Below are 21523 nucleotides of genomic sequence, written 5' to 3' on the forward strand. Positions count from 1 at the left end.
CTGAAGTGGAGAGGTTGTCCTGTGGTTGTGGTGTAGTGTGGTGGTTTGTTTACCGCTGCTGCTCACTACAGACTGAGCCATTGTTTTACATTCTCTGCCTGATTTACACTTTTCTTTTTTTTTTTCATCTATTTGTTTTTGGGTAGAAATGTTTGGATTGAAGCTGCCGGCTATAAATACTTTTAGCCAGTGGTATATTTACATTTGACAATTTAGGATGAACAAAAAAAAAAAATGTATATCCCAGACTTTTAATCATTGTGAGCAGGAAAAAAGAGAAATTTTGGGCCATTATGTGACAGGGAAAAGTCTTTTCTGAAACCCAGTCATCTTTGAAGTGGGTTGGTAGCTCCTTGAGGCGGGGTGAGGCGCGCTTCTTTACTGGATGTTTCTCTCTGACCCTAGCCGTTGTCATGGGCCTGTCTCTCTTCTGTCTGAAAAGCAGTAACTTTGCACGTATGAGTACAAAATTAAATCTGTCATTTTTACGTCTCTGGCTTTTTCACCTTCTGACTAAATAAATGTGTTTTTAATCTTCATGTGTTTGGAGTGAGCGGCGATCCTCCTTGTGTGTGTGTTTTGATTTACTTACATCACGGCAGTAAAACATGATATCATATAATATTACAAGTATATTATAACTGTTCATTCTTATAGGATTGACATTTCTTGCTCGCACTTCATCCATCATTTTCTGATATAGGGGAAACTTCTTGGAGCATTTCTATACCTTCGATACAGTCATGTAGACGGCTGTGGTGATTTTTGAGAATATTTCATCTGTGAACCAAGTTTGAATTTTGCACATTATTTCAATGTGTAAATGCCTCGCTAAGACATACAGGGAAGCAGAGTTTTCTCACCTTTAGTTCTCCTTTGGCCACTCTGAAGGCCAGCTCCACCACGCTGCCTGCCGCCATTCGGGACGCCGTGGAGGTGTGCGACTCATTCCAGATTGTGTCGTTATCAACCTGCCGATTGACAGACAAACGATGGAGCTCATTAATTTAAAAAGAAGTACCTACGAACATTTATTCATATGTGTGGAACTAGTTTTAATATTTGTTGTTGAATGAAACCTGAACATCCAAAAAGGGGATCTCTGGGGCAATAAAAGAAAACCAAAGACTTTCCCCTCAGGCACAGATGACCCAACACACAGCTGTGACTGGAGAGTAAAAATGTCAGTTTTACTCTCTCATCTCGAGGCCAGATCCATATTTGCCACTAATTTTCCTTTCCATTCTGTTTTTTCTCTTTGCTGTTTGTTCACAAACTGGCATTACTGTCCATCTGGCTCGGACAATGAAATCCGAGGCATTTCTTTTATCCTTGGTCACGGACATGTTGTTCTCATTAGTCTGACTTGTCATGGTCCGACACGGACTGTCAGGCGAACGTTAGCGTTGGGCCAAAGCAACCTCTCTTTTCCTCTTTAATATCCTGTCCTTCTCTCCGTCTTTCTTGTAATTTTCTTTTGCTGCTCTTCGGTGCTTTTGTTTGAAACTAGATCATCTTTCATCAACGCAGTGATTGTGGTGTATTGTATAGCATCCATTAAGAGCTTTGGAGAATTATAATCAAAAATGGAGCTCTGTGTGTGTGTGTGTGTGTGTGTGTGTGCGCGCATGCGTGTGTGTGTTTTCTTACCCCTACTCCCCCGCATGGCAACATGACAAACATTCTCTGAGAGAGGATTCCTGTGGGAACAGAAACATAGAAGTTATATTTATACATTTCTTACCATATATATATTACTGTTTTTATTCTTTTCATTTTATAGTGTGAAGGTTAATGAAAACCAAAACACTTGGCATGAGAAAGTTATTGGTACCTCGCTACCTGAATCACGACAAAATACAAACATAATTGTTAAACAAAAGTTTATTATAAAGCTTTAATTTAAATTTTGATCATATTAACTCTTCAGACGAACATTATTAATCATGAGATAGTTCTCACTTAGATTATCTGACTCAGAATTGAGACTACATTTCTATCAGGGTGAGGTGTCGCTCACCAGCCAGTTTGCGGTTATCCAGTTTGAGTCTGTTGAGGGGGTTGGTGCCGTAGAGCAACACATGGCGCTCTGTGTGGACCGACTGCAGCTCCTCCAGCGTGGCTTTACGCCCACGAATACTCTGTATACACACAAGATTTTCATTTGACTTTCCTGTCACCAATAAAGAATCATATAGCATGTGGACAATGTATAATAAGTAATAAATGATAATGTTAAACAGACGGAAAGCCTGATTCTGCCCTGAAGGTGTCTGTGAACTCAACCTTTCTATTTCCTACCCGAGTGTCTAAACAGGCTAATTTGTGTGTGTGTGTGTGTGTGTGTGTGTGTGTGTATGTGTGTGTGTGTGTGTGTGTCGTGGCGTACCTCACACTGTCCCCTCAGGCCTCTCTCCTGTAGTCTAGACCAGATGCTCTGTATCCTCCCAGCATGCTCTGGGTGACTGCTATTGTCTCCGCATGTACACTGGTGCTTCAGCATTTGAGAGTCATACACCAGGCCAGTGGTGAAGCGCGGTTTGCTGCTGGTCTCCTGCGGGGGCAGGCTCAGGGTCTTCTCAGGCAGAGTGAGAGAGGTGGAGGCTGGGGACGACTGTGTGCGCGACAGGGGGCGGTGGACACCCAACCTGCTACCAACCCCGCCACTGTCTCGTAACATGGGCACTGCCAAGGTCTCCATCTGTCGATGCAGCTGCTGCAGCTGCTTCTGCTGTTCCCATAGCAATGACTACAGAGAGAGGTGGGGTGATGAAGGATGAAGGATAGTCATGTTATGGACAGATTTCAAAGTAAATATCATATCATAAATATAAAAGAAGGCAAAATGAAGTATGAGAGGACAGTGTAGAACAGAAACTGTAGAAAGCCAAAGGGTCTTTGTGAATATTACTGCTCATTATATTTACATCAATTTCTACATTTATTACATGCAGCTGTTACTTCCCTCTAATATTCTCTAAGTTAGTTGTGCTGGACGTTGCAGAGCTTCCTTCAGCTTAATGTCAATAAAATCTGCTTTAATTACCCCCCACCCCCCAACATCTGGATCAATATCAAGTGTAGTGTTTTCAATCTGGAAGTCTGATCTCTTCCTTTAAAAAGTCTCATTGTCATTCCTTCTATCCAAAGCTGGCCTCTCGACGATGTGGTGAAGAGTCGCAGCTAAGCTCATATTACATGCACTCTGTCATCATATCATGCTGAAATGACCACATAAATGTAATGATTAGTCGTCAAACCACAAGACGACGCAACGGCAACTTGAACCAATGCAAGTGCAAGCGTGAGGCCGCCATCTACAGGACTGTTGGACGAAGAGCAGCCGTGTGGTTTCACTCCATCTGTCTACCTGCTTGTTGTGTGTGTGTATCTCGTGCGTCAGAGAACTCTCTGTTTTTCTAACCTGGTTGAGTATGAGCGCGTGTTGCAGGTTAATTTGCTCTTCGTGGCTCTTGGATGCTGTTGGCTCCGCCTCCCTCAGTGACTCTGACCTCACTCTGCTCTGATAGGTCGGCTCTGTGGGCGACATCCCACCACCATCCTCTGAGTCCATGTCCTCAGAGGGGATCTGGTGTAGTCTGGGCTTCTCGCTGGACTTGGACATCAGCTGCACAAACACATACACATGCAGATTAAACATGTCAGTGTTTGCACTTGGGCATTCAGATGAAGACATGATCTGCAGAGGGATTCACAAGCAGGCCCTGCACATTGCTGCTGTAGCGTAACACCTGATGAAAAACATGTGCAGACAGTACATACGCCTTTTTATCCATCTCAGTTACAACCTCATCTAAATATGCAGAGGCTAATGAGGGGATGTGAGTGAAAATCTAAAAAGGTGCTTGGTGGAAACAACGGCCTTTGGGTCACAAAAATAAACACAAGCCGGTCAAGTTTGTGTTGGAGGAAGACATCTCACTGCTGCAACATAGAAAGCAGTGTTTAAATGTTTTAACCGTTGTGCTCATATCCAAGATTGCATCATTCAGACTGTCTCCTTCTGAAACAGGATTGCTACAGTCTGAAGAAAGCTCTTGGTATCAGCAGGAAGTTTCACATTTAAATCAGGAGGAAAGTCTGAAACTGTCAGGCCACGGTTTCCATTTTAGCAAACTGGCAACATTAACAAAGGACTTCTAGCAGTTTGCAGTGCAGCCATGGATACACAGACAGCTATCACTGGATTACATTGATACAGAGGGAAGTCTTTTTCTGTGATTTTTCTCTTGCAGATTTACAAATGTCAGGGACAATGATATCCTTAGGAAGAGTATTTCACACTGAATCTAAATGTGTATCATGTCTGTGTGACTTCTCAAAATCCAAACTCACATACACACACACAAACCCCAGCATTCAATCATTATCTTCTAAAAAAAACCTACACAAGCTAAGGCAAATAACATCAACAAATTTGCTGCCATGTCCGTCTCCTGCTTTAATCCACTTTCACAGTCTATAATTTAAACTCTCACCAAGCTGAAGACGTTTACAGGCTGCAAATTTAAATCGTATGCAAATTCGGAATAAGGCAGCGATAACGTGATTCCACTGTTTTACCTGCAGCCCCAGTAAATTCACGTAGAAGGTCAAAAGACCAGTGTTCGTGTCTTCTTACTAATAATTTTCATAGATGCAGATCAGAGTGCATTCACACCTTGCCAAGGTGGGTCTGCTGTTTGAGCCTCTCCAGTAGTTGTGTGTTGTGCTGTTGTTGGAGGAGATGTGTGTGAAGGTTCCTTGGGCTCTGGGGAAGCGGTTCAGAGCGTGTCCTGCTCAAGGGCTTGTGGGGCTGAGGACCTCCAGGAGACAGGTGGTCTAACTGGGAGGCGAACTGCAGCGGGACAGAGTCCAGGCCCGGAACTGGTGAGAGATACGGAGAACAAGGAGAAGGAAAGTAGTTATGCTACTTTATGAGAGACACACCAACAGGCATGCACACACACAATAACTACCACCCTACTGTCTTGTAAACTGACTGAATAATTTCTTTCATATTATAATCTGAACCACTGAACCGAGGGGAAAAGAAGAGCACAGGTGCCACACCATCAAAGAAAAAGAAAAAAAGATCATTCCAAATGTAACCACCAGGTGGTGCTATAGCATTTCAGACAATACACTTGAAAGACCTTTGTGAAACCACTGCTTCCCTCGGTGGGTTCAGTGTTGATGAATGTATGTGGGTTCATTTGTGGTTATTTGTTTTTTTTTGCAGCCTTGAGAACTTTTGCATGTGCAAACAATCCCAGTCCCAGATGTAAATCAGTTACAGAGGGTAAAAGTAAAATTGGTATTTCCTTATCAACGTTTCAACACTGATAACTTTCATATCCGTACACCTGTGCACATATACTGAGTGTGTATATGCACGTACATGTCTATAGTATATGTGTCAGTGTGTGTGTGTGTGTGTGTGCATGCCTCACCAGTGAGTAGCGGAGTGTGTACCAGTCCCGAGGGCTCCAGGATGATGACAGGCAGGTGGGGGTGCCCAGCCTGATCCTCCCTGCTCAGGGGGAGGAAGACCGACGAGCCTCCGGCTGTAACCACGGGAACCCGGCCGACCTTCAGAGAGGACAGCTCTCCATCAGCCTGCACACACACACACACACACACACACACACACACACACACACACACACCACACACACACACACACACACACACACACACACACAGAGTTCAGCATCTTTATGACTACAGGAAACATGCTGTTACGTTTTATCACAGTGGAATCATCAAGCCAACAGAAAGCAAGATGAATATGTTCTAGTATGTTGAAAGAAGCTGATCATTTGTCCAGCTTAAGCCACTTAAATTTCATTACACAGTACTACTATTTAAAGATGTGTCTTAAATGAAGCGAACCACTGTGTTTGGTAGAAACATCATTCGATTACAGAAGATTTTCCCATCAGCTTTTCCCACTTATTTCAGAAGGAAACGGGTGACTTCAGAACGAGTGAGGAGTTGAGTGTTTACCCTGGCGTTGGCTGGCAGTCCCAGGGTGATGGTGGGCAGAGTGGAGGGACTCTGGATGGTGAAGTTCGCTAGAGTGCCATCTCTGAGCAGCAGCTTCTGGGCCTGAGAATGCCAAACACATTTTCCATAAAAAAAAAAAAAAAACTGAATTACACTCATAAATTACCCACACTCATTATAACTGCTGTTTTTATAGTTATGAGATTTTTGGTTATGTATCCCACAGAAAGACCTTTCCTCTTTCCTCTGCTCTTGTTACACAATTTGTCTTTGCAATATGCTCTTAATATTTTTCTTCTGCAGTGTTTTTTGAAATCTACATCTTCAGTAATCTAAACCAGCGTAGTCTAATTAAACCTGAGCTCATGTTTTGTCGTGAACTGTCTGGACACTGGAGAATCATGAATCAGACATCTGAAGCAGGTGTGACGGAGGTTGCTCTGTTCTGACTTGCTGTGATTAAATGAATTATGCATTAACAGCTGACACACACTCATTGTTCCTGTACTCTTGTGTTGTTGCTTTAAACATGTCATTACTCAGAGTCTCAGCAACAGCTCATGTACATGAAACAACCACTTCTTCTTTTTTTTTTTTTTAATCAAACTGTGTGCTCACTTGTTTAAAATGCTCATAGTTTTCCATCTCTAGAGAAAAGAGCCGGCCTCAGAGACAAAAAAGTATATTCTTTTTTTTCTTAATCTGTCCAACTTCATCATGATTTCTTAATTTCTGCATCTTCCCACATCAGTTTTCTATCAGAAAGGTAAGGTTCATTTTAAGATAAGATTGTTTTGACATTCTCAGCAAGTAACGAGTGTGTGTGTGTGTATGAGTGTGTGTGTGTGTGTGTGTGTGTGTGTGTGTGTTTCTAACCTCATGTGAGAGGCCGCCTGCAGATGGCAGTAGCCCATTCTCATTGGGCAGACTGTCATTAGGAGAGCTACAGCCAGAGACTGGAGTGCTACTGCTGCTGGGGGACGAGTCTGGAGAGAGACAGACAGTGGACAAGTTTAAATATGATTATGCATAATCATATCATCATCATCATTTATATATAGATATATATATATATTATTTGACCTAATTAGATCATCACATATCAAAGAACAGAAGTGCATTACCACTCTTTGTGTATTTGTGTGTGAACTTACCCAGTGTGTCAGGTACTCTGTGTTTGACAGTGGGCGGGGCACTCTCTTTGCGGGTGAGCGGGCTCTTGCGGGTGTTAAGGTGTTTCTTCAGCTTGTGCTTCACCTTCAGATTGGGCTCAGACGCTGACAAATTCAAGCAACAGTGGGAACGTTACTCAATGTAATGATGTCCAAATGGTCTACTTCATCCTACTGCCGCTGAGTGAAACATCACAACAATGATTCAACTGATTTCCAGTTACTGAAATCCTCCAAATTTACTGGTAACAGCAGAAAAACCACAGGTGTTATTAATAACATCAACAATGGCTCCGTTGTATTCAAGTGACCTAGTGAGCCAGCAGGCACAAAACAATACAACTAAATGGAATCCATCCTTAATTTTATTGTTTACACCTGTGACAGAGATGGATGAAGATGCGTGTGTATACCAACAAAAACCATATAAAAGGTTTACAGATGTGGTTCCAGGTAGCTAATATGAAAGTGTCATTAGTTTTTTAAATCAACATAACAAACAATAAAAAGTTGGTGATAAAAAGATTGAGATTTGTCTTTGAATAAAAAAGAAAAACAGAAATCAACACGACTGTCTCCAGATGTTTCACAGTATAATTCTATGTATCACTTAATCTTGAATTCATATTTTCCCAACATTTGGAGTATCCTTCAGTCCCTGCCTCTGGACGTCAGATGTTTTACCTGCTCTGCGTAGCGGCGTGCCCTCTGAGCCCTCAGGGGAAGGCTGTGGCGGAGATGAGACCAGAGGCTGGGAGGACACACTTGGGTCTGGGCCAAGCTTTCTGCAGAAACACGGAAACACAAACACACAAACATGAAACAACATGTGGTGGAAGTTTATTCTAAATTCAGATTTTACAGCTGACAAAGATTTGAAATGTTATTTAAAGAATTACAGATGTGAAGTAGATTTTGACATTTAGAGTAACTAATGTGTTCATGATACATATTTAGTGTGTGTGTGTGTGTGTGTGTGTGTGTGTGTGTGTGTGCGTGCGTGCGTGTGTGTGTATTGTGTCACCTGTACGCTACAGGAGTCAGAGTGTTGGAGTTTGTTCTTTCTTGCGCTGCCTGTTTCCGTTTATTAAGAATCACCTCCTGGAGTTTCTGTTTCACCAGGGAACTGGCCACTGCACCTGTCAATCAATCACACAGACAGCCAATTAAAAACAAAGAAGGAATCACCAAGTGCTTCATCATCAAAGGAGGAACAAGCTAAAAGGAAAACCCTTGCTGCATATTAGTGCAAGACGTGAACAATGATAAAACATATGACAAAGACAACTCAGCAATACTGTGAGGAGCAGGGTAAAGGTCACTGGTTCGTCTGAGAGACAGTTCGCTCCTATTTCTGTGTGTGTGTGTGTGTGTGTGTGTGCGCGCACAGAGGCGACAGAAGGTGTGAGGAGTGATCGAGTCAATATTGACCCAGTGACTTTGTGTGCTCAGACCCAAAGTTATATCAAGCTCCACTGTTGTAGCTCCACTTGTCGGGTTATATTTAGCTCCCATTTCAAAGCAAACAGCTTTGAAAAGGCGACTAACACTGTTCAATAAAGATGAATGAGATCTCTCACAGGGACTTTCCTCTCTGGCCATTATTAGCACTCTGGTCCATAATTATTATTAAAGATGAGGAAACAGCTCAGTGCAGTGCGGTTAAAAATATGACAATTTCAAATGTAAACTGAGACTGGTAGCAACATGTTAGTGAAGTCTGATGTGGATGTGAATGTGTGTGTGTGTGTGTGTGTGTGTGTGTGTGTGTGTTGTGTGTGTGTGTGTACCGACTCACTTTGTTGACTCTTGTCTTTGTGTTTTAGCTGCTGCAGCTCCTGCTGTTTCTCATGGTGCTCCTGCTCTCGCCTCCTCTGCTCCACATTAAACTAAAACCCCACAAACAGATTTCAGCAACATATACAAAGCAAATGGTCATGTGAGAACATTTTTTTCAATGAGCAAGTCTTTAGTCAAACTGTTGATATTGTATTTAATCTGAGCATCTATCTCTCTTTCCTTTACCCTGATCTGTTGGTGCAGTTGCTGTTGGGAGTAGGAGGTGCAGGGCTGAGAGGAGAACTGGGTGAGGAGTAAAGGCGGGTGCAGCGGGGTGAGGAGCGCCGTGTCCGAACCAGGGCGCAGCCCCCGCTCTCCCACCCTGAGGTCCATGGGAAACAAGGCCGCACACGACACCGGCACTGCCACCGAGGAGTCTGGGAAAAAGAAAGGGGCGAGGGGAGGGAGAGGGTAGAGGCGTCAGTTTGCTTCATCCCCACTAAGAACAGCTGGTTTACACAAAACTCTGTGGGAAACCCCACCTGAAAAACAATGAGCCCATGTGAACGGAGGCTAAATGAACCAGTGCTCGTGGTCTCATATAACAGACACTTTGCAGCTGTAAAATTCATTCAGAAATGTTCAGTGTCAGAGAAAGTCTGAGCGTCTGAGTGTGTTCCAACTGAAGATACTGTGACACAGTCGATCACAGTTTATCACTCTCGTCACAATGACCCTCAATTGTAGTTTCAGAATCACTTAACGTGAACAAACACTTGGCTTTAGTTTACTTTAGCTAACCACCAGCACTGTAACCCAGAATGCTAAATGACTGCTAACACTGCTAACTAGTTGTTTTTTTTTTCATTATTTTATTTTATTTCAATTTATATTTTTAAAGCTAAAGCATGATAGTGAGGTTTCAGCCATCTACATAATGAGATAAATGATCTACAACTGTTCTGAGCAGTAAAATATGAGCGTGTCACATTTTAAGAAAACAGTTTTTTTTTTTTTTGTTGTTAGCATGATGAAATTATTAAATGTTGAACGTTTACTAACCAGTACAAGAGCAAATACTAATTTGGTTCAGAACATGCACAGACAACCAAATTCAGACTGAATGAGATGAGATAATGTTTCCTGACTTATTTAAGTGATACTGTCTAAAATCAATTAACTGTGTATCATAAAATTTCCATGGCTATGCTAAAAAAAAGAAGGCGGAAATTCATTATGTTAAAAAAGTAATGAATAATTTCTGTTACATTTCATTTCCTGTATATATTCTTTTATATGGTACAAAATGTATGTGCGTGTGTTACATCCATATCAAGCCGTCGCTGCACCGGACGACACCAGATGTAACTATTACAGTTGCCTACTGCAGTTTAATAAGAGGTCTATCGTACGAGTGAGACGTGTGTGTGTATGTGTGACGTTCGGTAGTGTAAAGAGGAGGAGTAAGGCTCCGCAGCGACCACCCAACAGGCAACAGGTGCCCCATGATACTGCACCCCAAACTGCTTCAGCGGAAATGATTCAGAACTGACGATGAAAACAACCAGCAGCAATGAAAGGCTAAACAAAAGTTAGTGTAGCTCTCTTGTGGCTAATATCTAAACAGATGCAACACACACACACTAAGTGACAAAGTTCTTGTTGTTTTTGTGTTTTCTTTGTGTGTTATGCATCTCACTCTGTCTGTGTGTGTCTGTATCTTGCATTTCCATGCTCTTTGCATGCTTTTGGGGCTATTTGCATTGCATGGCTGAGTCAATGGGAAAGATTGCCTCATCCGGCACTAAAAACAGGATCCAGGAAGGGAACAGCTTGGGAAAAGGCTGGGGGTGGTTTCTGTCTATGAGACAGACAGACAGACAGACACACACACACACACACACACACACACACACACACACACACACACACAACACACACACACACACACACACACACACACACACACAGATGCACTTGCATATTCACACAAAAATGCACACTGACTCACACAGAAAACACAGCTGTAAACACATAAAGACATTCACAAAATAAACACACATGTGGATAATAATGTAGCAAGCGACAAACATTCACCTGCAGAGATATATGTGTGTATATATATATATATATATACATACATATACAATTATTCATACATTTAAATAAACCCACACACACACACACGCAAAGCTTCATAGACCTTCACACATACTGAAGATATCTACACTTATTCACATGCCGCACACTCAGTTCTGAATCACACACAAGACAGGCTTGAGCAAACACCTATTGCACAAACCTGTCTTGATCCTCGAACCAAATCTTTAAACACACAGAGAGAATGAGAGAGAGACAGAGAGAGACAGAGAGACAGAGAGAGAGAGAGAGAGAGAGAGAGAGAGAGAGAGAGAGCAAGCCTTGAAATAACTTGGTGTGACATCATCTCCGTGCTGTTGTGCTGCAGTGTGTGAAGTAAATGTCACTCATATAGAGGTTTGGCCTGATGCCAACATGCCACTCGAAATGGGTGAACGGCAATAGAATAGAATAGAATAGAATAGAATGATCATGTTGTTTGTACAAGTGGATGTGTACACACACACACACACACACACACACACACACACAGACAGACACACACACACACACACACACTACACACACACACACAGTGGTCTTATTAGCATCACTCTGTTTGGGTTAATGTGACACAGCAGTGTGTGTGTCTGTGTGTGTGTGTGTGTGTCTGTGTGAGTGTGTAGTGTCAGAACTCCTCCTCCATATTAGGAGGTATGAATGCAGAGAGACTGACTGAATGCCGACCATGGCTGGAATTACAGAAATCCCTCAGTAAACACACACACACACACACGGACACAGAGACACACACACACACAGAGACACACAGACACACACACACACACAGCTATGCACACATATTCTCGGTAATGACAGCAAAGAATAACAAGGCTATTATTCTGAGGAAAAGGAGAGGAGAACATGCTTATACAAGGAAACAAAGGCTGCTACAGTACACACACACACACACACACACACAAAGTCGGGAACACCAGTGTCTCTCTCTTTCCCTGCCTCCCATGGGTTATAAATAGCAAAACACACACTGCTCCAACATTTACCTACACAGGGCCTTTTGTTTCTACAGAGAAAACCACACACACACACACACACACACACACACACACACACACGCACACACACACACACACTTGTAGAGTCTCCCAGTGATGTCACCTCCAGTTTCCAGTAGTTGGTGAAGTGAAATGAAAAGATGCAAATGAAAGAACTGGGAAAGAGAAAAGGTGAAGGGATGGAGAATAACAGCGCAGATAAAAAAAGAGAGAGTGACGCTAAACGTTCGGCTTGATATGATCGTTCTGTGAATTGGTCGATTCTCACTGTTGAGTGGCTTTTATTGACTTTTCACAGTCTGTACACCCAGTGAACACTCCACTAAAGACATTTCCCTGTTTAGCTCACCGCTCGCATCTGTGTGGAGTGCGTTACTCAGTATGTAACGCTCGCTAACAGATGTGACGGGGTCAGTCATTGACTCTACACCACAAAAGACAATGCATGATGGGAAGCTTCCATACTCCCTCTCTTTTTAAAAATACATAATCAAGGACATTGTAGACTGTTGTCTTTTGTTTACATTATTTTTCTGTGATTAAAACTTTGACTTACCAACTACTATATGTCTTTAATATATGTTTGTAAACTAAAAAAAGGCAATAAAAGATTCTCAGTGTCGTAACACTTATTATTGCTTACCCATTATTATGGCCTGTTTAACTTCCATTGGCAAAACACCCAATATGCATAATGCTGTATTCACACTGAGATCTTTCTCTAGTATGTTATTCATACAGTTAACTATGTCTAAGCAGAACTTATGTACCAATTCACATTCGTATATTTTGTTGCAGTCTTTTGTTTTGATATTATTTTAGAGAGGCCCCACCACCACCACCACCACCAGCAGGAGCTGCGTCCTTAAATAAAGACTGAATGATGTGCACTGGTCTACATCACATGTTTGATTTTGCTCCATCAGTTCACTGTTTTTTCAAACCTGGCATCTTTAAAAAGGTGCGCCGCGACCCCTCAGCGGTGCATGAAACCAGCTGCTTCAGTGGAGGAATAATCACGTTGACCACGGCTGAGTGGATACAACACTTGTAAAATACCTGATAATAACGCCGTTCCTCTGCTGCCAGTGTGACGTTAAGTCGACAAAACCGTGCAGTGTTTAAGTCTCTGGACCTCTGAAACCACATTTACTGTAATCTCTCCGCAGTCCCTCTCTCCTGGGTCTCTCCAAGTAACATGAGACTCTAATGTTTTTAGTTCTCTTAAAAAGCGGTATTATGTTACAGCTCATTACGTCTGTGTGTAGTACTCAGAGAAGAATAACACATCTTGATCCTGTGGTTGTGATTCTGTGTTGATTTAATTTAAGTGGGACAGTTTTTTTTCAGTGTGAATAGAGCTGGGAAACCATGTACTAGAATAAAACATAAAGCAGGCGCACACGTGTTCATGTACTGTACATTTTACATAAGCAGCAGGTCCATGTGACAGCATGAGATAATATGTTTGTCTTGATAAAGCCTGCAGGAAAGTCAAATAACTGGAATACAGACTCAGCTGATCCTCACTGTCCTTCAAACTGACATCGATCACTCACCCTTTCCTCAACAAGTGTTATTTTTGGATTTTCATCGACTTTAAAACTGCAAATAGATTTTTTGGCAGAAGCGGGTCGAGACACTGCAGGAATTGTGGGAAATGCAGTCTTTGTTTTAAAAAGCACCACCACTTAATATTATCAGTCATCACTGGTGTTAAGCAGAGAGATATTTACTTTAGACTCACACTAAATCTCACAATAAAAGTTTTTGAAGCAGTCAAATCTGCATTGTATCAAACACAATTTTTATATTATTTGTGACTGGCAAATTTTCCAGAGTTCTCACTGTTTGATGAGTCAGCCAAATTATGAACCATGAGCAAGGGATTAACGTGAAAGGATGCAGGCACGTACAGGGCGTGAAACATAATGCAAACGCCAACGTGACGAAGAGTTCAGTTTCACAGTGATGAACGACATCATCCTCTACTACGTCTTCTTCACTAAAACAGTGACGCCACAGTTTAACAAGAGGGACAGGACGAGAGCTGCTCTTCCTCTGCTGCCTTTCTGACTGAGTAGCTGCTAAAAGTGTGTGTGCCATCAAACCAGCAGTAACCAAAGGTGTGTGTGTGTGTGTGTGCGTGTGTGTGCGTGTGTGTGTGTGACTCTGCGTGGGTGTGTCAGTGTGCCATTATGGAAATCACCAACGACACAGTACGATACGGCCTGTCCGGTTAGAGAGGCCGTTGGGAATGTGCTGATGTATCTGCTAGATTAGGTCAACGAGGCACAGCTCTCTGTACTAAATGAAGTAAGTTTGTGCATGTACATGTGTGTGACTGAGAGAGAGAGAGAGAGGAAGAGAGAGAGAGAGAGAGAGAGAGAGAGAGAGAGAGGAAGAGAGAGAGAGAGAGTCCATCCCAGGAACTGACATTTGGGTAATCCTTTCACACTCATTCCTCCCTTTTCTATTCTTTTATTTTGAACATGTGCCCTGCTCAGTCAGGACTGGTTCTACAGGTAAGACAAGGATATCAAAAGATCTCTCTCTCTCTCTCTCTCTCTCTCTCTCTCTCTCTCTTTCTATTTCCCTTTATCCCTCAGTCCCTCCATACCCTCTCATGCAGTGGACATGTGTTGACAGAGGGAAAGATGTAGAGAACAGGGACAATGAAAAACTGAAAAACAGAAAGATGAAAAAGGAAACAAAGAAGAAAAATAAATAAATAAATAAGACACAGTTGGCTAAAAGCAAGGAGAAGTAAATTCAAAAGACAAGAAAGACGAGTTGGTCAGCAGTCTTCAACAACCTGCAGATCAGTGTAGTCACTCTCTGCACGCTGAGGGAGAGCCGACAGCCAGCACAGTGCCACTAGTGATAGATACTCAGGCTGCACAAAGTCAACAACCGAACAGACGCCACCACTTTGTGTCTTGTTACACGTCCAAATATAGCTGCACAGACTTCTTCTGTTTTGACTGTACTGTATGCATGAGCGTGTTGAAATCACACTACACCTTTTAGAGGCAGCAGCCACTTGCAGTTAATAGATGTCGTTGCCTGTGGTTATCTGCGAAGCTGTCAATAGAAAAAAGGTTCTTTCTTATCTCTTTCTTCCGACTGTGCAATAAAAACATCCACGTGTGATATATTTCATAGTAGTTTCAGTTCATTCACAATCGTACATGCTTGGAACGCTTAACAAATCACTGGTTGTATGTATGTGTGTTTGCGTGTGTGTGTATTTCTGTGCGCGTGCATGAGTATTAAGTTCCAAAAGAGTTACTGATCCAAGTTTACAGCATGTCTTTCCAGTACTTTGCCAAACAAAACTGTTGCCATTTCATCTACAGCAAACAGACACAGGGTCAAAGCCACAGGTTCAAGTCTCTCAGCGAGCGGAGATGCCTGATAAATTGCTAAATGGATAAATAAACAAACAAACGAAGCAGCCGGGGGTCCAGGGCTGAATATGGAATGGTCAGCTCTTGATAGGATTCGTACTATAAAGTGTTTTAGAAAGTATTTATCTGGTAAACCTCAAAACTCAAATTGTCTTTATTCAGGTAGTTAATGAATCAAATCATTCCAGCACTTATTACTGCAATAAAGGAACAGAGGTTCAGATCCACTAGACTGCCAAACTGAGAGAACTAAATCATACAGTTGGATACTGTTGAAATCTTACTATTCCTCACTTCCTTATTTAACAAACCAAAATCTGACCTTTATGCTGAAAGTGCATTTTAAACCTTCCTCTATATGACCCACAGGAGATATACAGAGATTTGATGAGAAAAAACAGAATAATATCATGTGGACAGTTCACCAGGAACAGGATTAACACAGTGGTATCTCTGGATTTTACTCCATATACCTGGATATCCATATATCTGCACTTTCATTTTCTACCTTTTTTTCTTTTTACAAACTCGTCCTCTCTGGGACATTTGTTTGTCTGAGTCGATGTTAAAACTATGATTGGTCCGTGTTGTTGTGGTGATACAACACCACTTAACAGCATATTAACAATTTAGATATACAGTACAGCTGGTGCCCCAAAGGAACAAACCTGCAGGAGCTAAACAAACACACACACAGACACACACACACACACACACACACACACACACACACACACACACACACACACACACACTTACTGGACGATAACGAATGGACCATTCAATGGCTTCCCGTTCTCATTCACATTAAAAGGTGCATTTCAAGTCGTTGTCGGCCTGGTAATCACGACGAACAATGTGTGTGAGAGAAAGGGTAAGAGTGTGTGAGATGTTACCATGGAGTTGTACATCTGTATTTATTTATGTGTGTGCATGTGTGTGTGTGTGTGTGTGTGTATGACAGTAACAGAGGAAGGTTGATGTATAATGCAGCATGGGTCCAGTTTCCTAAGTCCTCACTGAGTTTCCATAAACATCCAGGATCGCCGTCTGTTAGGTCAGCAGGCTCACACACACGCACATGCACACACACGCACACACACATACATGCAAAGTATATGCCTTGCATTGGGTTGCTGTTGTTGACACAAGTGTAGTAACAGCAGCACAGGAGGAGTATCATTGAACAAGTGAGACAGAAAGAGGAGAGTAAATTAACAAGAAACAAAATCTGTGTGTTTCTGTGTCTCACTGCCTCTCTCTCTCTCTCTCTCTCTCTCTCTCTCTCTCTCTCTCTCTCTCTCTCTCTCTCTTTCTCTCTCTGTCTCTGAACTCCCCACTGGGCAGATGAGGCTCCATCATCACGGTTTGTCACGCTCGCAAACACAGAGCACAGCGTGCTTCCAGAGCGCAGCAAGACCCGAGGAGTTTGATACAACAGGATTAACAAAGATCCAAACGTCCACGGAAAACAACAAGCCGCTCACGTACACGCAGACACACAAAAAATAAAGTCAAAGGCACATACCCATGTCTTGTAAATATCCGCCTATGTGAAAACCCCAGTAGCACTTCTGCATCAGCCAGCTAACAGCAGGATCTATAATTAGACAGAGAACTCCACTCCCCTCCAGTCATCTTTTACTGTCGGCCACATCCTCTTTTCTTTAACTCCTTCTCTTTCTTCTCTTCCCTCCCTCTTGCTATCTCTGCCTCTGTGTGTTCACAGTGTCAGACACCAAACTGTTGATTTCATCATCTCATTCACATGATATTAGCACCTAGCTTGGGACAAAATTTTAAAAAAAAAAGGAAACTTTGTAGGCTCCAGACAGAAAAGAGCTTTTTAACTTCCTTGAGATTCCAAGGAATTAAATATCAGACAGAGTGAGAGACAGTGTGGTGGAAATCATCCTGAAAATATAAATGTGCAGGCTAAGAAAGGTAATTATGAGACGTTAATGAAGTGATAATAACGTTTTTTTTTTTTAAGTATCACACTTTGGCCAGAGATGACCATCAGCTCTTGCCGCTGTGGGATCTTTACAGTCCATCCCATAAACAACAGGGCCCGTAACCATGGTAATGGGGGTGGTCAGGCCTGCAGGAAGTTGAGTCTATAAAAACACAACAATGAGAGACCCGGGTGGCTTCCTGTTTAAGACCTCAGTTTAGACTCCCACTTCCTCCCCTCTCCTCCCCCTGCTGTTGTTGTGATGCCACTGCCGCAGTGCCCTTGAGCCCTATGGCACTAAAGTTCCCCACTGGAACACAGTGGTAAGAGACTGAGGAAAAAGAAACAACAACGGCTTCTCTGCTCTCTTTCTCACGCACACACATACACACACAAACACACACAAACACAAATCACTGTTCCCGTTCCTCTCACTGTACAGCTTTAGTGAAAAGCTGAGTGCTTTCATATCCATTAACAAGTTAGATTAATGACTAACAATGGCCCTGAAGGCAACACACTAATGTGCTGAACACACACACACTCACTCACACATACACACACATACACATACACACACACAAACACACACCCATTTCAGGAACATGGAAAACTACTCTGTAAACTATTGACAATCCAGTTAAATTGTGTTTTATCTATTTCAATTGTTGGTGGGAATAAATGGATTTGAAGAAAAACTTCGACAGATCTGGAGGAACTTTTTGACCGTAAGTAAAACAACGTGCTCTTCACACTATGAAAACAAATATTTTGACATTTTGTGAAAAAGTCTTGAACAGTCCATCACGTAACACTGGCCACATAAAACCACGACTTTAACATTCAGAACCTGGCTAGATGTTTCCCTCTGCTTTCAGTCTTTATGCTAAGCTAAGCTAACCGTCCCCTGGCTGTAGCTGTAAGCCGGAGGAGGCTGGTCCAGAGGCAAGAGGGAGATCAAAACATCTGTTGGATTAATTAAGTAATTCGCTTAAATAAAACATAAACAAACCTCAGTATCATTTATAAAATACTTTTTCTCTCTTCTCTGGAAAAATTCCATGATTGAAATTCTGAATTAAAATGATTCAGTTTTTTTGTCACCTGCCACCACTGAAACTCGAGCGGTATCGATCTTCTCATCCAACTCTTTTTTTTCCTCCCCAAAATATGAAAATATTCCTGAATTAAAGTTTCAATTACATGATAATGTTTCCAAAGTTTCTCCCAAACATAGAGCAGCGCTGTGGATACACAATATGCTAAGATCGGTTTACTTTAGTTTTGGGGAAGTGCAGTGGTGTGGTGTTTCTGCAGACATTACCTGTCTGTCCACCTGGTTGTATCGATGCGACGTACGTCTCCCTCCATTTTCAGTTTGATGACATTTGAGTTTCTGTCTGTGATGCTGAATAATATCTTTGTCTGTTGAACCATGGTGACTGTTGACAGCTCATGGTGATACCAACTTCTTCCTTTATTTATTAGAAACATGATCTGATCATCTGGAACTGGAAAACTCATCACTTCCTGTGAACCTAAGTATTTTCCAAGCAAAGACCTCCCAGATATCTATAGTTTAGAGCAGCTATTTTAAAAGCTATTGATGATATGTGTTATTTACTGTTGTTGATAAAATCAGTGTTTAGTGTGGAGCAAAATAAAAGTGTCAGTATAGAAGAGATCATTTGTGACATGAAGTAAAAGGTGCAGGAGGTGAGAGAGTATTCACTAAGAAAAAAAAAAAAAATCTACATAGTTGCTAAATCCGCCTTGTGCAACACAGGATCTCTATGAATAGTCTGATACTGACAGTTAGGATCACATGCTCTTAACTCCGTCTCTCTCTCTATCTCTCTCTCTCTTTGGACCACAATACTTATGCAGCACTAGCTGTACTGCGCGTGCGTGTGTCTGTATGTGTGTATGTGTGTGTGTGTGTGTGTGTGTGTGTGTTAGAACATCAAAAAAAAAGTCAAATACCACAAAATGCGCAGTCTGATTCTTTCTCCAATCAGATATTGATTGATATATTAAATAATTCTGTTCTTGCATAATTTAAGAAGTTTGTTGTTTTTAAAGAAAAAGAAAAAAGTTACTAATAACTGGAAAACTATCGCTGTGGTTTGAGAACCTCAGTCCTGGTTTCAGGTTCAAATCACACTCTTCTCTGATGCCCCATTTTCTTTCTGTTTAATTATCTTTACTCTGATCTGTCTTTCACAAAGAGAATCGAGCTTCGGTTTCTAAATCTGGTTGAAGGAAAAAAAAGACAATAAATCATTAGTGTTTCCTCTCTGACACGTCCCACCTCTTTTCATTCCTCCTTGTGTGTGTGTCTTTCTCTGCCATCCTGGCTCTCGTTGACACACACACACACACACACACTCGTTCTCTCTCCAACTTGTCTCCCTCTTTTGCTCCCTCCTATCTCTCTCTCTATCTCTCTCTCTCTCTCTCTCTCTCCCTCCTTCATCCTGAGGAATCCACAGCTGTCACTCCCATTCAAAACCTCTCGTCCTCCCAAAGCAGCTGGCCAGACTGAGGTTTGTGTGTGTGTGTGTGTGTGTGTGTGTGTGTGTGTGTGTGTACCCGCCTGCCTACAACTGTCACCAAACTATTTCTATATTTATGGTGTTGCTCTGTTGGTGCACACTTGAGTGTTCAAGTGTAAATGGTAGTGTGTGTGTGTGTGGCTGTCGACAACTTTAAGAACTACCCTCTGCTGTGTGAGTGTGTGAGTGTGTACGTGTGTGTGTGAGTGTGTGAGTGTGTACGTGTGTGTGTGAGTGTGTATGTGTGCGTTATCATAGCATGATGAGGACAACCCTCTTAAGTGAGAACATTTTGCTGTTCACATGTACAGAAGGTTAAGTGAGGACGCCAGCAGCACCTAAATCATCCATGACTCTCGTAGATTGTCGGCCGCAGGCCTTCATGTCGGTGTTCTGACATTGAGGCGTAGCGCTGGACCATTAATCGAAACTGCAATATGACCAAGTGCAATATCTACATCGCAAGAGCTGCGATCTTTTTTGATGACGGTAAAATGTGTCACAACGCATCATAAATGAAGCGTCATGGTGCTACAGAGATGCTCCAGCCTGTAAAATCATATTCTCCACATGTAAGGGAACATAATTGTTTGGTACAAGCGCCAACAAAAATCACATCATCATTTTCATTTTTCTTTTTCCCCCAGTGAAAATGAAATGCAGAAATGACTGTTCCAACTGAAATTAAAACTTTTATCTCAATCCTAATATCTGCCAAAATAATCACAGCATGATTTCTGTTGCGTTTAGTTCAGCCCCATTACCCAGGATACTTTTTGACAGCGGGTGTGAACTTGTTGCATTCAGACAAGACTCGGCCAAATCCGTGTTGATAAATTGTTTATGTAATTAAAAAGGAAAATGAACTGATGAATAATCAATGGTTTACTCAACAAATATAATTATAATCACCATTGCTATGCAACATCAGCACTGTTATAATGGTTCCTCAGAGTGCTTTAAGCTAAATGCTAACATCTGCATGCTAACATACTCACAAGGAATGTGCACTAAACACAAAAAACAGATGAGGCTGATTATGTGCAGGTGAAAGCTATTGAACAAGTAAAATGGTACTTGATATTGGAACAACAGGAAAATGTCAAGTGCTCACCAAAGTCCTGTGGAGACCATGAATGTAACCACATTTCATAGCAATCCATCCACTAGTCACTCAAACTACAATGTAAATCCCTCATCCTTTCGGCACCATGTACATCTGAACCAAACTTCACGGCAGTCCATCTCATGTTTGTGGAGATATGTCAGTCCGGACCAAACCGACCGGCCAACCCACTTTGTCATTCCTACATGCTGCTACCATGGAAAACAACAGTCACACTTTTCATGCAATATGTCTTGTGACTGCGATGCACTCTGGTTTGACTCTTAAATGTCATTATGAATGGAGATTCTTGAGATGCAAAAAAATGACATCAACAAATATAAGGATTCATTTACACCTTTGGTTTTTAGGGTCGAGGTAAAC

At 42.0% G+C, this 21523-nt stretch overlaps 1 protein-coding gene across 4 annotated transcripts in view; it reads right to left on the reverse strand.

Moving 5' to 3' along the window:
- Window positions 1-21523, reverse strand: part of hdac7a (histone deacetylase 7a) — a 56786-nt gene that overhangs the window by 11121 nt on the left and 24142 nt on the right. For 2 of the 4 annotated variants that reach the window (XM_056385885.1, XM_056385887.1), the window contains exons 3-16: window positions 9207-9382; window positions 8980-9070; window positions 8206-8320; window positions 7866-7966; window positions 7164-7286; window positions 6886-6995; window positions 6010-6111; window positions 5454-5619; window positions 4682-4887; window positions 3425-3628; window positions 2390-2749; window positions 2021-2141; window positions 1651-1700; window positions 864-971 (exon numbers count right to left, since the gene is read on the reverse strand). In XM_056385885.1, coding sequence (XP_056241860.1) covers window positions 864-971; window positions 1651-1700; window positions 2021-2141; window positions 2390-2749; window positions 3425-3628; window positions 4682-4887; window positions 5454-5619; window positions 6010-6111; window positions 6886-6995; window positions 7164-7286; window positions 7866-7966; window positions 8206-8320; window positions 8980-9070; window positions 9207-9382 — 2033 coding nt within the window. Of the gene's footprint in view, window positions 1-863; window positions 972-1650; window positions 1701-2020; window positions 2142-2389; window positions 2750-3424; window positions 3629-4681; window positions 4888-5453; window positions 5620-6009; window positions 6112-6885; window positions 6996-7163; window positions 7287-7865; window positions 7967-8205; window positions 8321-8979; window positions 9071-9206; window positions 9398-21523 lie in introns of all 4 variants that reach the window. The other 2 variants (XM_056385884.1, XM_056385886.1) reach the window with 1 other exon arrangement.

The sequence above is a fragment of the Seriola aureovittata genome, chromosome 9, assembly GCF_021018895.1.
Source record: "Seriola aureovittata isolate HTS-2021-v1 ecotype China chromosome 9, ASM2101889v1, whole genome shotgun sequence".
Lineage (NCBI taxonomy): Eukaryota > Metazoa > Chordata > Actinopteri > Carangiformes > Carangidae > Seriola > Seriola aureovittata.